Raw genomic sequence first — 17,181 nt, 5'->3', positions numbered from 1 at the left:
TATGTTTTTAAACATTTTAGAACGTTCTCTGAAATAATGTTTTTTTGTCAAATTTCTAAAATGTGCTGAGAATGTTCCAAAGCCAAGTAACTATCCTGGACCATTCCCAGGAAGTTGTGGTAAGGTTGTATGCAAAATAACCATAGGACAACCACGCTCTCACCAAGTTCTAAGAAACATATGGTTGTCAGGACGTTATGTGCTAGCTGGGTTATAAGGGGAGAGAATAAATGGGAGATCTGCATGTCTTTCTTTGTGACCGAGACTGTTGGTGAGCATGTGTTCTGTGCTGTGCGCGAGTTTGAATGAGTGAGAGCGCGTCGACTCCTCGTGTTGCAAGTCACCCCCGCGTGCACTAGGGTGCTATGGTTGTCCACATAAGAGCTCTGAATTTCAGCACCTCCGAAAGCTCCGCTTCCAACCTAAGCACCAATGCCAGTGTTCGGGACACCTTGGTGCCCCAGGACCCCCTCGGCCTGAGCAGGCATGGCCACACGGTGGTGGCAGTATGTCTTGGGCTCATTTTGGTCCTGGGATTCCTCAACAACCTTCTTGTCCTGCTTATCTTTGCAAAGTTTCGGTCGCTTTGGACGCCCATCAACCTCATCCTTCTGAACATCAACGTGAGCGACATCCTCGTGTGTATTTTTGGAACTCCATTCAGTTTCGCGGCAAGTCTACAGGGGAGATGGCTCATTGGACACCATGGTTGCAAGTGGTATGGCTTCGCCAATTCGCTTTTCGGTGAGTTTTTCTAATATTTCAACAGGCAGCGAAAGCCATGGAGCCTACACTGTAGGCTTACCTCAATGTGACAAATAAAACAAATATTTTGCATATAAGAGTTTCTTAGCCTACGATTTTATAGCCTAGGCTACTTTACTATCAGACAAATATCGACTGTAAAAAAGTAATGCAAATCCTTCAGATCATTACTGCTTGATAAATTCTTAAATAAGTCCTCCAGGCTCATTATGAAAAGTGTCAGAGCACAATTCATCATCAATTTGTGGTATTTTATTCCTCCCTGTGCCTGTAACATTTTCATTAACCTACATCTGAATGTGGAAATAGTGGAACACTAATGAAAAACTATTGCATAAATCTTTAGCAGGAGCAAGAGACATTTACATTCAACCTTTATGCCAAAATTGATTCGTTTCTGTGTGTGAATAAGTTTCAATTTGCACTTGACTGGGAAGCTTGACATAGTAAATGTAGGACCTTTGCTTAGGACCTTGAAAATATTAAGCATGTAGGCTATTCTAATGTATTCATTTACCCCATAATGAGACATCCCATTCAACACAGAGCAGAACAAAGCCTACAGTAGCCTTTTTGATCAGCCACTCATACAAACTGTAGCTGATCTTATATACACATATACACCTCTCATCTGTCATCTCTCCTTGCATGTCTCTGGATCTTTGTGATAACCAAAGTAGATTGAATTATGAGCTGTGGACGTTTGACAAATGCAGTTCATTACGTTGATGGAGGATGGAGTCATTCATGTTTCTGATTAAAGTGTACAAAAATACCTATCATTTCTAATGAGCTTGGCAAATAAATAAATTGTCAAAGCAGGCTATTAGTCCAATGCTGTGACATTTGGCTGTTGGATATCTTTAGAGCTCAATAATTAGGGCAGACTCCCCTGTTCCCCTTCCCTTTGAAGCCACGCAGGAGGGCAGTCACACACACACATGCATGACACACAACCACACAAGCACCCACGCATGCACTCGTGCACACACACACACACACACACTTGTACGCACACACACAAACACACAAGCACACACACACACATACACACGTACGCATGCACGCACACCCCCGCTCCCTAGACAGCTCAACCAGACCTGTAAACACTCTTGGAGGGGAGGAGTGGGCACGTCACACAGGCCCTGAACAATTTCTCTAATCAATGCCATATTTTACTCTGTGTGCTTCCTGAAGGCTCTATATGCTGTCATTCTTCATAACAGCCAGCAACCGCTAATTAAGGATGGCATTCATTCACAACTCACAAAGTCTAGAAGTACTCTGAGCACTTAGGAAGACTAAATTAAGTTGGGCAAACTTTTTTCTTTCATTGCCTTTCACTTGTTGCACAGGCAGAAACTTTTAGCAAGCTCTCACCTCCTGAGAGGACACACTGTAAATTCAATAATGAATCCCACTTCCTAGAATGTCAGGCTAGTACTCTGAGACAGACTGGCATAATGAAGACATAAACCTATTTTTCCCTCAGCTATAGACAAACACACACACACGTCCCACTCACACACTGACAGACAGGTAGACAGGCACGTCCACACACACACACACACACACACACACACACACACACACACACACACACACACACACACACACACACACACACACACACACACACACACACACACACACACACACACACACAGTATAGATTTGTATACATTTTACATTTACGTCATTTAGCAGTTCCTACAAGTGCCTTATGTTTGATCTTACTCCACTGAGTGCTTCATCTGATGAAAAGTCCTGTGCTTATCCCCGGCCTCGGCTGAAAATAATAAAAGACACTTGCAAGACAAGCCTTTTAAATCACCTGGTTCTCTTTGGACACAACAGCACTAAAAGCCAACTTGCAGTGGTCTGACTTCGATGTGTAGGAATATAATACTGCACCATACAGGCCAGCTCTCTCTTGGGTTTACTAAATGTTACCTGTATAGGGCAAAGCCGAGCTAATGATTGTTATGTAACCTTATCCTATTCTCTTTAGCATCTGAATTCTCAAACTGGTGAAAAAACTGTCATAACTGGCTTCTGTTATAACAACACCAGACACCCCATGACACCCTGATAACCTCATCTCTCTCTCTCTCTCTCTCTCTCTCTCTCTCTCTCTCTCTCTCTCTCTCTCTCTCTCTCTCTCTCTCTCTCTCTCTCTCTCTCTCTCTCTCTCTCTCTCTCTCCTTCTCCCTCTCTCTCACCCTCTCACCCTCTCTCTCTCCCTCTCTCCTTCCCTCTCTGTCCCTCCTAGGGATCGTGTCCCTGGTGTCTCTGTCCATTCTGTCCTATGAGCGCTACACCACCGTGCAGCGCTCCACCAAGGCTGCTGTGTCTGACTTCAGGAAGGCCTGGCTGTTTGTGTGGGGCTCCTGGCTCTATTCTTTGCTGTGGACCCTGCCCCCCTTCATGGGCTGGAGCAGCTACGGCCCGGAGGGGGCCGGGACCTCCTGCTCTGTCCAGTGGACCCAGCGCTCTCCGGCCAGTGTCTCCTATGTGGTTTGCCTGTTCATCTTTTGCCTGCTGCTGCCCCTCATGATCATGGTCTACTCCTACAGCAGGATACTGGTCGCCATCAGGGGGGTGAGTGGGACTCAGGTGGGGGAAGGTCCATTTTGAATGCAGTCAATTCAGGAAGTGAATTGAGGTGTATGAATTGAAAATCTTCCCATTTTCATTAATTAATTAACTGAATTTCAAATTCTCTTGAGTTCTTCTTCCTAAATGGACTCCAACCCTAGAGTGGTGCTGTCACTCATTGGTGGTTGGCTACATGGTGTCTGGTGCCTTATATGAAGATCATGAGATTATGATGGAGTGTGCACTCTGGTGCTAATGAAGTGTGTACTCTGCAGCTGGTTACATAGCAACTCTACCTGTCCGATCTGTACTGCTCTGTGCTTTACATGACATGAATGATTTTGACATGCCGAGACAGAGTGTCTGCATTGAAATATACTCTATATATACAAAGGTATGTGGACACCTCTTCAAATTAGTGGATTTGGCTATTTCAGCCACACCGGTTGCTGACAGGTGTATAAAATTGAGCACATAGCCATGCAATGTCCATAGACAAACATTGACAGTAGAAAGGCCTTACAGAAGAGCTCAGTGGCTTTCAACGTGGCACCGTCATAGGATGCCACCTTTCCAACAAGTCAGTTCGTCAAATTTCTGCCCTGCTAGATCTACCCCGGTCAACTGTAAGTGATGTTATTGTGAAGTGGAAACGTCTAGGAGAAACAACGGCTCAGCCGCGAAGTGGTAGGACACACAAGCTCACAGAACGGGACCGCTGAAGGCTGAAGCTCGCAGCGCATATAAATCGTCTGTCCTCGGTTGCAACACTCACTACCAAGTTCCAAACTGCCTCTGCAAGCAACGTCAGCACAAGAACTGTTCTTCGGGAGCTTCATGAAATGGGTTTCCATGGCCGAGCAGCCACACACAAGCCTAAGATCACCATGCACAATGCCAAGCGTCACCTGGAGTGGTGTAAAGCTTGCTGCCATTTGACTATTTTTCATGGTTCGGGCTAGGCCCCTTAGTTCCAGTGAAGGGAAATCTTAACGCTACAGCATACAATGACATTCTAGATGATTCTGTGCTTCCAACTTTGTGGCAACAATTTGAGGAAGGCCCTTTCCTGTTTCAGCATGACAATGCCTCCGTGCACAAAGGGAGGTCCATACAGAAATGGTTTGTCGAGATCGGTGTGGAAGAACTTGACTGGCCTGCACAGAGCCCTGACCTCAATCCCATTGAACACCTTTGGAATGAATTGGAATGCCGACTGCGAGGCAGGCCTAATCACCCAACATCAGTGCCCGACCTCACTAATGCTCTTGTGGCTGAATGGAAGCAAGTCCTCACAGCAATGTTCCAACATCTAGTGGAAAGCCTTCCCAGAAGAGTGGAGGCTGTTATAGCAGCAAAGGGGGGACCAACTCCATATTAACGCCTATGATTTTGGAATGAGATGTTCGACAAGCAGGTGTCCACATACGTTTGGTCATGTAGTGTATACTGGTCAAAATCATTAACAGCACATCGAGCTACTGTTGGGTAACTGCAAAACATTTTATATCAACGATATTGGTAGTTCAGATGGGTAATTGTAGAATGCATACCAAAAAAGCGTTGTTTTTTATGTTTACAGACAGCGCTGTGGCTGCCGGCATAATGGTTCAAGCCAGACCATGATTTACTGTTATCCACAGTTATGGGACCTGCTCAGCCTTTGTGCTTCTGGACCCATTATCCCTTTGACAAACAGTGTAAATGGAATAGAAAGGCTATCTGGATATGTCTGGCTGGATGATCTGGAGATATCATTACATTTATACGGAAGTATTTCCTTCATTAATGACTGGAGGCCAAAGCCAGATAGCAATGCACTGACACTACACAATACAAACAAGCCTGATGTTTCAAAAACACATAAAGAGACACACAATATAGATAATTTCCTCAATGTATTTTTTACCACTGCTGTGACCATGCTATAAAGATATATGGCAAACACATAGCATGGAGGAAAATAGTTAATGTCCATTAGGAGAAGCAGCTAGACATTGGATCATGGTCAGGGTCCAATTAACATGTAGCCCAGTGTTTTCATGGCTATTTAAGGAGCGCCAAACCGCTCCTCTTCCCTGGAAGCGACAAGTCTATATTTACCCTCCTGCTATTGATTTATCCTCCAAGTAATGGAGGCAGGCTCTCTGAGGAGTAATGGAGGCAGGCTCTCTGAGGAGTAATGGAGGCAGGCTCTCTGAGGAGTAATGGAGGCAGGCTCTCTGGGGAGTATTGGAGGTAGGCTCTCTGGGGAGTATTGGAGGTAGGCTCTCTGGGGAGTATTGGAGCCAGGCTCTCTGAGGAGTATTGGAGCCAGGCTCTCCGGGGAGTCAGGGCCAGGTTGTGTTCAACAGGTCAATGACCCCTCCTCAGGTTTTTGTGAATCATCCATGCCGTTGAGGGGCTTATATAAAACCTGGGCATCTGGCTCACACAACCAATTTGTAATTAAGGGGTTCCAATTGGTGGCTGGGGCTGCCTGCACCGCTCCGAGCGCCCTCGCCCATGCTACCCGCCGCCCGCCAGCGCTACTCCGTGAATTAATCATCTAGGAGATATTTTTGGACTGTGGAAGCGGCCCGTTACTATTGGTGACAGTCCAGTTATGTAAGCGGCTCATTTTCCCTGGGTTTGTTTAACTCTGTTCAGCTGATGGGACCAGCGTTGCAGACCTGATTACTTATGAATTCCAACTTTGCTGATCCACCAGTCACCTTTCTTCTGAAGCAGCTTTTCTTAGAAACCAAGCGCCAGCCTGTGGAGCAGGACCGTCATCTGAGAGGTGAATTACAATTCACCATGCAGTGACACATCACACAGAGAAATTACATTCAAATGAAGAGAATCTGTATGGATCAAGGGTTGGGATTTTATATGGTTGGGCCTCGCTGCACATCTTAATTCCAGGCACACTGTTGGTCGTAAAAGCCTCTCCCATGGTCTCACATCACTGTGAGATTTATCATGCCATAACTGTGCCTCAGAATAAATATAGATACGACAGCATCCTAATGTGTTAGTTCAATGCATGGCCAAATCCTCAGGTGTCTCAAATGACCTTTTTATAAATTTCCTGAAAAGAACAGCCTGAGCCTCCAAGATAGAAGCTCACCAGTACCTGCTTCCTTTGTGGGTCTGGAATAGAGCAATCCAGGCAATACACAGGAAAGACCCCCTGTGATGGCTTGGCAGCAGTAGAATGCCTATTATATGGCTAAGAAGATTGCGGATGTAACACAGGTTATGGCCTACACGGCCGGCAACAAGGCTCAGTCTAATTGAGCATCAGTGGCGGTCGGTGCCGTTTAAGATGAGGGAGGATGATTACTTTTTTTTATGAACATGGCCTTATTTCTATTACAGCATATTGGATGACTGTCATTCATATTCCATTCACCCAGCTCAATGTAACACTGATAGGTTTAGGCTACTACATGATACTCAAATTTTCCCTGTGCCCATCATGAGGTTACTACAACCTAGCCTATGAATGAAAGTTTACAATGTAGGTGCACAGGTCGAGAGAATTTTCAGTAATCAAGGTGACAGACAGTGACACATTCAATACCACCTTGCACACTGTTGCCTGTATCTAGCTGATTTAGGGTGTAATCATTAGTCCAACAGTTGCAAACGAGAGTTTCTATTGGACAAATTCAGGCATGTTTATCCTCATTTCGTTCCGTTTGCTTCTGTTTAAGAAACGTTTTCAACAAAATCAGCGCAATGAATACACCAATGATCACATGCAAACAGTTCACTTTCATAGCAGCCACATACAAACAGCTCGTTGTACATATAATTCCTTCTCGCATCTATCTATGCGCTCTCCTCCTCTCACCTTTTCCCTTCTCTTGTGGACTTCAGTTCACAACATATCATGACCGCTAACAGCTACACACGGCCTACATTGTTGTCATGTCATAGTCAACATAGCTACAATCATGCAGTACAGTGTACTCAGCAGCAATCAGTTTAGCAGTTACATCGGCGGGCCTCATGGCAATAAATTAATACAACCAAAAGCTTACCTTCACTTAGAAGAGTTCCAGTGTTGGATAGCCATAGCCAGATAGCTAACATAGCATCCCTGTCTGATTGAGCCAGGTGTTTTAGGCTAAACTAGCTAGCTGCATTTGACACTAGCTAAGTAAGTGAAAGTGAAAGTGAAAAGAATATATACTACAAAATATAGCTAGCTCCCCCCTCTCACTCTCTCTCTCTCTCGCTCTCTTGCTTCTCCTTAATTTCGGAAGAAATGAATTTGTTCAAAACTGTTCAACTATTATCTTTCTCTCTCTTTGAGTCAACTACTCACCACATTTTATGCACTGCAGTGCTGGCTAGCTGTAGCTTATGCTTTCAATACTAGATTCATTCTCTGATCCTTTGATTGGGTGGACAACATGTCAGTTGATGCTGCAAGAGCTCTGATAGGTTGGAGGACATCCTCCAGAAGTTGTCATAATAGCTGTGTAAGTCTATGGAAGGGGGTGAGAACCGTGAGCCTCCTAGGTTTTGTATTGAAGTCAATGTACCCAGAGGCGGACAAAAGCTAGCTGTCCTCCGGCTACACCATGGTGCTACCCTACTGAGACTACTGTAGACTAGGGTTGAATGGTGGGAACCCGGTTACCGAGATGTACTGGGATTTACCACCCAAAACTACTCCCTTTTCCCGGGATAAATAACTGCGAGAAACCGGTAAATTATAATACATTATTTATATGAACAGCATGGCGTGAAATGGAACTGTTAAATTATATGCCATATCTAAATCTGGCTTCTCTATGGCTTCTGCATGATGAATCATCAACGCTCAGGGTGGGGACAGACCGCCCATCTCAGTAGGGAGTGAAGTTCACAATGCATATAGACCTATCATCTCATTAAGGTAACTTTTTTTCTTGTGACAGATAGGCCTGCATTTGCTGCAGCATAGTCTATGCTACAGTAATATAAAGACCGAATGCACGTCTAATTTACCCATCTCCATCTGGCTTTCGGGGATCACCATATTTTTTTATTGTAAAGATTTGTTTTTCTAATTGCAGCTGCAGAGTTACAAAAAAGATAATCACTCGAAAATCGTTGCTTTAAATTAGTGCACGCGTGAGCATTCTCTCGCAGTCTTTCTGTCTCTCCATCAATTCCACTCAAATTGCGTCCAAAATAGATAATCATTGTTCTAGATTGATATATAGCCCTATATATAGATGTCCTAGCCTACCTATTTCAGGTAATAAATTCAATGCAATATTAGCCTTATATTTAGCTAATTAATGATAGGTTATGCATAATAAGCTTCTAACTTATTGCCTCTCTTGCGCAATACACATGCACCTGTGCTCCGCTGGCCTCTATCCTTAAAACACGATCCTTAGCTCTTGGAAAAGCTAGACTAGAATAGCTTGCTGGACATTATTTGTTTTAGCATTTCTCATACCAAAAGACTATTCGAAGAGGGGCGCAAGAATGTTTGCTGAATGTTAAATACAGTGGCTTGCAAAAGTATTCACCCCCTTGGCATTTTTCCTATTTTGTTGCCTTACAACCTGGAATTAAAATTGATTTTTGGGGGGTTTATATCATTTGATTTACACAACATGCCTACCACTTTGAAGATGCAAAATAATTTTTATTGTGAAACAAACAAGAAATAAGACAAAAAAAATGAAAACTTGAGCGTGCATAACTATTCACCCCCCCAAAGTCAATACTTTGTAGAGCCACCTTTTGCAGCAATTACAGCTGCAAGTCTCTTGGGGTATGTCTCTATAAGCTTGGCACATCTAGCCACTGGGATTTTTGCCCATTCTTCAAGGCAAAACTGCTCCAGCTCCTTCAGGTTGGATTGGTTCCACGGGTGTACAGCAATCTTTAAGTCATACCACAGATTCTCAATTGGATTGAGGTCTGGGCTTTGACTAGGCCATTCCAAGACATTTAAATGTTTCCCCTTAAACCACTAGAGTGTTGCTGTAGCAGTATGCTTAGGGTCATTGTCCTGTTGGAAGGTGAACCTCTGTCCCTGTCTCAAATCTCTGGAAGACTGAAACAGGTTTCCCTCAAGAATTTCCCTGTATTTAGCGCCATCCATCTTTCCTTCAATTCTGACTAGTTTCCCAGTCCCTGCTGATGAAAAACATCCCCACAGCATGATGCTGGATGGTGTTCTCGGGGTGATGAGAGGTGTTGGATTTGCGCCAGACATAGCGTTTTCCTTGATGGCCAAAAAGCTCAATTTTAGTCTCATCTGACCAGAGTACCTTCTTCCATATGTTTGGGGAGTCTCCCACATGCCTTTTGGCGAACACCAGACGTGTTTGCTTGTTTTCTGGCCACTCTTCCATAAAGCCCAGCTCTGTGGAGTGTACGGCTTAAAGTGGTCTTATGGACAGATACTTCAATCTCCGCTGTGGAGCTTTGCAGCTCCTTCAGGGTTATCTTTGGTCTCTTTGTTGCCTCTCTGATTAATGTCCTCCTTGCCTGGTCCGTTAGTTTTGGTGGGCGGCCCTCTCTTGGCAGGTTTGTTGTGGTGCCATATTCTTTAAAAAAAGTTATAATGGATTTAATGGTGCTCCGTGGGATGTTCAAAGTTTGTGATATTTTTTTATAACCCAACCCTGATCTGTACTTCTCCACAACTTTGTCCCTGACTTGTTTGGAGAGCTCCTTGGTCTTCATGGTGCTGCTTGCTTGGTGCTGCCCCTTGCTTAGTGGTGTTGCAGACTCTGGGGCCTTTCAGAACAGGTGTATATATACTGAGATCATGTGACAGATTATGTGACACTTAGATTGCACACAGGTGGACTTAATTTAACTAATTTTGTGACTTCTGAAGGTAATTGGTTGCACCAGATCTTATTTAGGGGCTTCATAGCAAAGGGGGTGAATACATATGCACGCATCACTTTTCCGTTATTTATTTATTTGAATTTTTTGAAACAAGTTATTTTTTTCATTTCACTTCATCAATTTGGACTATTTTGTGTATGTCCATTACATGAAATCCAAATAAAAATCAATTTAAAGGTTGTAATGCAACAAAATAGGAAAAACGCCAATGGGGTTGAATACTTTTGCAATGCACTGTACATCAGCCAATAGAACTCACTGGTAGTTTGAAAGAAGAGCGAATGTGCAATGGCGGTAGGCTATAGCAGTTACAGTGAGGGAAAAAAGTATTTGATCCCCTGCTGATTTTGTATGTTTGCCCACTGACAAAGACATGATCAATCTATAATTTTAATGGTAGGATTATTTGAATAGTGAGATACAGAATAACAACAAAATAATCTAGAAAAACACATGTCAAAAATGTAAAAAATTGATTTGCATTTTAATGTGGGAAATAAGTATTTGACCCTCTGCAAAACATGACTTAGTACTACTGGCAAAAACCTTGTTGGCAATCACAGAGGTCAGACGTTTCTTGTAGTTGGCCACCAGGTTTGCACACATATCAGAAGGGATTTTGTTCCACTCCTCTTTGCAGATCTTCTCCAAGTCATTAAGGTTTCGAGGCTGACGTTTGGCAACTCGAATCTTCAGCTCCCTCCACAGATTTTCTATGGGATTAAGGTCTGGAGACTGGCTAGGCCACTCCAGGACCTTAATGTGCTTCTTCTTGAGCCACTCCTTTGTTGCCTTGGCCGTGTGTTTTGGGTCATTGTCATGCTGGAATACCCATCCACGACCCATTTTCAATGCCCTGGCTGAGGGAAGGAGGTTCTCACCCAAGATTTGACGGTACATGGCCCCGTCCATCATCCATTTATGCGGTGAAGTTGTCCTGTCCCCTTAGCAGAAAAACACCCCCAAAGCATAATGTTTCCACCTCCATGTTTAACGGTGAGGATGGTGTTCTTGGGGTCATAGGCAGCATTCCTCCTACTCCAAACACGGCGAGTTGAGTTGATGCCAAAGAGCTTGATTTTGGTCTCATCTGACCACAACACTTTCACCCAGTTCTCCTCTGAGTCATTCAGATGTTCATTGGCAAACTTCAGACGGGCATGTATATGTGCTTACTTGAGCAGGGGGACCTTGCGGGCGCTGCAGGATTTCAGTCCTTCACGGCGTAGTGTGTTACCAATTGTTTTCTTGGTGACTATGGTCCCAGCTGCCTTGAGATCATTGACAAGATCCTCCCGTGTAGTTCTGGGCTGATTCCTCACCTTCTCATGATCATTGCAACTCCACGAGGTGAGATCTTGCATGGAGCCCCAGGCCGAGGGAGATTGACAGTTATTTTGTGTTTCTTCCATTTGTGAATAATCGCACCAACTGTTGTCACCTTCTCACCAAGCTGCTTGGCGATGGTCTTGTAGCCCATTCCAGCCTTGTGTAGGTCTACAATCTTGACCCTGACATCCTTGGAGAGCTCTTTCGTCTTGGCCATGGTGGAGAGTTTGGAATCTGATTGATTGATTGCTTCTGTGGACAGGTGTCTTTTATACAGGTACAAACTGAGATTAGGAGCACTCCCTTTAAGAGTGTGCTCCTAATCTCAGCTCGTTACCTGTATAAAAGACACCTGGGAGCCAGAAATCTTTCTGATTGAGAGGGGGTCAAATACTTATTTCCCTCATTAAAACGTAAATCAATTTATAACATTTTTGACATGTGTTTTTCTGGATTTTTTTGTTGTTATTCTGTCTCTCACTATTCAAATAAACCTACCATTAAAATTATAGACTGATAATTTATTTGTCAGTGGGCAAACGTACAAAATCAGCAGGGGATCAAATACTTTTTTCCCTCACTGTATTTATTCAGACCCATAACCATTCAATCTTCATGAAGAGAAGTGTAAGCCTTCTGCATCTAGTTCTAGTCCTATATTATTCAAGGATGTCATTAGAATGATGAAGATAAGGACTACGAAACTTATTTCATTTAACTGTTGAAAGTGAGGAAGGAATGAAGCAACAATAGAGAGAGAAAGAGGAGGTAGGCTAATAACATTAGGGGAAATATTATCAAACGTAGGCCTATATATGCGTCAGCCTACTAATTATACAAATAGGCCCTACAATATTAACAAAATTAAAATCAAATTCGCTGGCCAATACTTGTAACTCTGTAAGCCACATGTGCTGAACCAGAAATATTTTCTCCCTGCTTTATCATGGTTTGAACGTAATTCCAGTCCATAGAATACAGCATAAGACAATACAGTTCACACTCAAAAAGATTAACCTACTGAAGCTAATTTCATTTATTTACCCAAGAGCTAGCTACAGCTGATCATTTGGCTCTGTCACACATTACATAAAATCCACTGTCTTTGAACCATGTCCAGCACTACAGCATTACAGTATGATCAATGCAAAGCTTTGCCTGACAATTTTATTCTCCTCTTCCTCCTCCTGTTCCCAGGTGGCTAAGATCAACCTGCTGTCGGCCCGGAGGCGAGAGCAGCACATCCTGCTCATGGTGCTGTCCATGGTGTCCTGCTACCTGCTGTGCTGGATGCCCTACGGCGTCATGGCCCTGGTGGCCACCTTCGGCCGGTCAGGCCTGGTCACCCCCGTGGCCAGCGTGGTGCCCGCCGTCCTGGCCAAGAGCAGCACCGTCATCAACCCTGTAATCTATGTGCTGTTCAATAACCAGGTGAGAGGGGGCGCTAGAGGACGGACCAGAGGGACAATGGTGTTGTTCACCTGTCTGTAGCCTTTACAGTGGTGGGGAGAGCTTAGACAGCAGCTTAGACAGCCTTATGACAGCCTGGAATGTGAGGCCAGAAAGACAAGCACACACAGCCTCCAGAGTCCATACTATGGATATCATTGAGGTATCATTTTATGAGGTATGTCCTAACATGTTGACATGACGTTTTTGCTAAATACTCTGTTTCGATGGTGTGTGAGTATTGTACTGAACCTTAGTTCAGGTTCATGGACATGATGACTTTAGCTTGACAGGCTAATCATGTCTCTTGTTACGAGAGCTCAGTTGATAAAGTTAATAAATGGGGGCTCAAGTGCTTGTGACAGCCCACCTGTCAGTGAGGAGCAGAGAGGGACTGGGTGGAGGGACACTGCGAACATCCCCACAAGGACTACTGACAGTGACACCCTGGCTCCTGTCATTGTGGGGACACAGTATTGTGAGGACACAGACTCCCAGTAATTACTTTGTACCTCTCATCGCCCTCTGCAATCCTGCCTCCCAGATGCTACCTATGACACTTACAGTAAGAACAGGCCGGCTGACATACTTAGTTTGGCAGCTACCGTACATCCCATCTGTCCTCTCTGGGGGCACTTGAACCAAGAAGAAGAGTCAAGTATCAACGCACCACAGGAGGTTGGTGGTACCTTAATTGGGGAGGATGTGCTCGTGGTAATGGCTGGACCGGAATAAGTGGAATGGTATGAAATACATCATACAAATGGTTTCCATGTGTTTGATGCCATTCCATTTGCTCCGTTCCAGACATTATTATGAGCCATTCTCCCCTCAACAGCCTCCACTGCAACACAGACTGAAAACAAATACTTATTTAGAAAATAACACATTTTAATAGAGAACACATACTAGCAAACTAGGTCACTCTGCGCTCTCTTTCTGCAGCCTGGTCTCATAGACTAGACATAACATAGTAAAGGTAAATCCAGGACACTCAAATTAGTATGATGTTATGTTTGGTATGGTTACATAAGACAGAAGGTTACTGTTCGATTCTCATCACGGAAAACTTTAGCATTTTAGCTAATTAGCAACCTTTCAACTACTTACTACTTTTTAGCTACTTTGCATGTTAGCTAATCCTTCCCCTAACCCTAACCTTAACCCTTTTAGCTAACCCTTCCTAACCCTAACTCTAACCTTAACCCTTTAACCTAACTCCTAACCTTAACCCTAACCCCTAGCCTAGCTAACGTTAGTGTTAGCCACCTAGCTAATGTTAGCCACAACAAATTGGAATTCGTAACATATCATACGAAATGGATGATGGACATCCACAAATTAAGACATACCATATGGAATGTCTCCGATTTACGTACAGAATAATATGAAATGCTCTGAGACCAGGTAGCTTTCTTTGGTGTCAAATGCTATCGCCTCAGTGTGTGAGTGAGATTGATACTGAAAGTGACTCCTCTGTGTGTGTGTGTGTGTGTGTGTGTGGCAGTTTTACAGATGCTTCGTGGCCTTTGTGAGGTGCAAGGGGGAGCCCCAGTCTGTGTACAGCTTTAACACCCAGCAGAGCAGCAGAGAGGAGAACGCTACCCCCCGGACACCTCTCTCACGCCCCTCCCTGGCCCCAAAACAGCCCTCGCTTGGCTCCCCACACACCCAGAGCTACAAGAGCCCCAGCAATGCCCCCCTGTGTGGCCTGCGGAGGGAGCGGCGCACCATGTCCCTGGTGGTCCACTACACCTCCTGAGAACCTCCTCTTCTGGGCTGGTGGAACCACACTCTGAGGTGGGAGAGGCTCAGAGAGAAGATAGCCACCTGCATTTTCCTGTGGAACCTTCTGAATGTCTTTGTGACCCACTAGATAAGCAAAGTCAACCCAGTCTTAAGCCCTTAACCAAGAGGAACTGGTCACGACCCTTCAGTTGTTCCCCAGCCATCTGGGAAGCTCTGCCTTGGATCCTACAAGATGTATACCGACTGGGTCCCCCCTCTCCAGCTCCTGTTCCCTTCTGTCTTTACCTTTCTCATTGTGCAGAATCCAACAGCATTAACCCTTTAATGTCAGACTCAGTCCACCCTGACCTGTAGCATTTTGATTATCTCTTAAGGCGTCCACATGCTTCCCAGCCGAAATAGTTCGGAAGAGTTTGTGCATATGTTATGACGACATTTTGTGATGTTTTTGTTCATTTTGGACTTTGGTGAGAGTTTTTTTAGCTGTTAGGCACACACATTTTTTGTAGAGGCAAGCCGAAGTTCGGAGCCGAAGTCTACGCCCCTTCATAGGTGATTGGTCAACAGTAGGGATTCTTCAATGAAGTATTTTTTGTCATTCAACAAGAGACGACTCGTTTTCATGCAAATGTTTTCACTGAGAAATATTTCACCAAACATCTTAGTTAGATGTAAAATTGCGTGACTAAGATCTCCTCGGCAAAAACGTTAAAATTAATGACAGATTTCCTGAGATATTTTAGATTAATTCAGACTATTTTGAGGAAGCGTGTACTGGCTATGGCGTCTCAAAATGGACAAACATTACTATGGCCGTTTTTTTCTCGTATTTCAAGTGGTCTTTTAAGGGAGAATACGAGCACACTCGTTCGGTTCGGCTAGCCGAGTTCGGCTAGGCGCCAGCCAACCTTAAGCATGCTGATGCCTTAGGCTACCTGAATGTTCTGTCAGTGCCATGATGTTTCCTCCTCTCTTTTGATATTTCAACACGTGCAGTGTCTTACCTACACTACCAGTGAGAAGAATGGACACACCTACTCATTGAAGGGTTTTAATTTTTTTTTACTATTTTTTTACATTGTAGAATAATAGTGAATACATCAAAACTATGAAATAACACATATGGAATCATGTAGTAACCAAAAAAGTGTTAAACAAATCAAAATATATTTTATATTTGAGATTCTTCAAATAGCCACCCTTTGCCTTCATGACAACTTTGCACACTCTTGGCATTCTCTCAACCAGCTTCATGAGATAGTCACCTGGAATGCATTTTAATTAACAGGTGTGCCTTCATAAAATTTAATTTGTGGGATTTCTTTCCTTCTTAATGTGTTTCAGCCAATCAGTTGTGTTGTGACAAGGTAGGGGGGTATACAGAAGATAGCCCTATTTGGTAAAAGTCCAAGTCCATATTATGGCAAGAGCATCTAAAATAAGCAAAGAGAAACCACAGTCCATCATTACTTTAAGAAATGAAGGTCAGTCAATACGGAAAATGTCAAGAACTTTGAAAGTTTCTTCAAGTGCAGTCGCAAACACCATCAAGTGCTATGATGAAACTGGTTCTCATGAGGACCGCCACAGGAATGGAAGACCCAGAGTTACCTGTGCTGCAGAGGATAAGTTCATTAGAGTTACCAGCCTCAGAAATTGCAGCCCAAATAAATGCTTCACAGAGTTCAAGTCACAGACACATCTCAACATCAACTGTTCAGAGGAGACTGTGTGAATCAGGCCTTCATGGTCGAATTGCTGCAAAGAAACCACTACTAAAGACACCAATAAGAAGAAGAGACCTGCTTGGGCCAAGAAACACTAGCAATGGACATTAGACCGATGGAAATGTGTCCTTTGGTCTGGAGCTTTTTGGTTCCAACCGCCGTGGCTTTGTGAGACGCGGTGTGGGTGAATGGATGATCTCCGCATGTGTATTTCCCACCGTAAAGTATGGAGGAGGAGGTGTTGTGGTGTGATGGTGTGGGGGTGCTTTGCTGGTGATACTGTCTGTGATTTATTTAGAATTCAAGGCACACTTAACCAGCATGGCTACCACAGCATTCTGCAGTGATACGCCATCCCATCTGGTTTGGGCTTAGTGGGACTATCATTTGTTTTTCAACAGGACAATGACCCAACACACCTCCAGGCTGTGTAAGGGCTATTTTCCAAGAAGGAGAGTGATGGAGTGCTGCATCAGATGACCTGGACTCCACAATCCCCCGACCCCACCCAATTGAGATGGTTTGGGATGAGTCGGACCGCAGAGTGAAGGAAAAGCAGCCAACAAGTGCTCAGCATATGTGGAAACTCCTTCAAGACTGTTGGAAAAGCATTCCAGGTGAAGCTGGGTGAGAGAATGCCAAGAGTGTGCAAAGCTGTCATCAAGGCAAATGGTGGCTACTTTGAAGAATCTCAAATATAAAATAT

General features: G+C 44.1%; 1 protein-coding gene across 1 annotated transcript; it reads left to right on the top strand.

The window, feature by feature from the left end:
- The first annotated feature begins 365 nt into the window (after positions 1-365).
- Positions 366-14,822, top strand: LOC121546609 (pinopsin-like). Its single transcript, XM_041857847.1, has 4 exons — positions 366-744; positions 3,038-3,366; positions 12,748-12,981; positions 14,507-14,822. The coding sequence occupies exons 1-4, from the start codon at positions 366-368 to the stop codon at positions 14,759-14,761; spliced, it is 1,197 nt and encodes a 398-aa protein (XP_041713781.1). The 3' UTR covers positions 14,762-14,822.
- Positions 14,823-17,181: the final 2,359 nt, after the last annotated feature.

The sequence above is a fragment of the Coregonus clupeaformis genome, chromosome 3 (genome assembly GCF_020615455.1).
Source record: "Coregonus clupeaformis isolate EN_2021a chromosome 3, ASM2061545v1, whole genome shotgun sequence".
In the NCBI taxonomy this organism is placed as follows: domain Eukaryota; kingdom Metazoa; phylum Chordata; class Actinopteri; order Salmoniformes; family Salmonidae; genus Coregonus; species Coregonus clupeaformis.
This window is presented reverse-complemented; position numbering and strand designations above follow the sequence as displayed.

What these genes read in the sequence shown, in the direction of transcription:
- LOC121546609 (XM_041857847.1), top strand. Translation starts at nt 366, where the DNA reads ATGGTTGTCCACATAAGAGCTCTGAATTTCAGCACCTCCGAAAGCTCC. An exon ending in TACTGGTCGCCATCAGGGGG is followed by an intron (nt 3,367 to 12,747) that starts GTGAGTGGGACT and finishes TCCTGTTCCCAG; the next exon opens with GTGGCTAAGATCAACCTGCT. An exon ending in ATGTGCTGTTCAATAACCAG is followed by an intron (nt 12,982 to 14,506) that starts GTGAGAGGGGGC and finishes TGTGTGTGGCAG; the next exon opens with TTTTACAGATGCTTCGTGGC.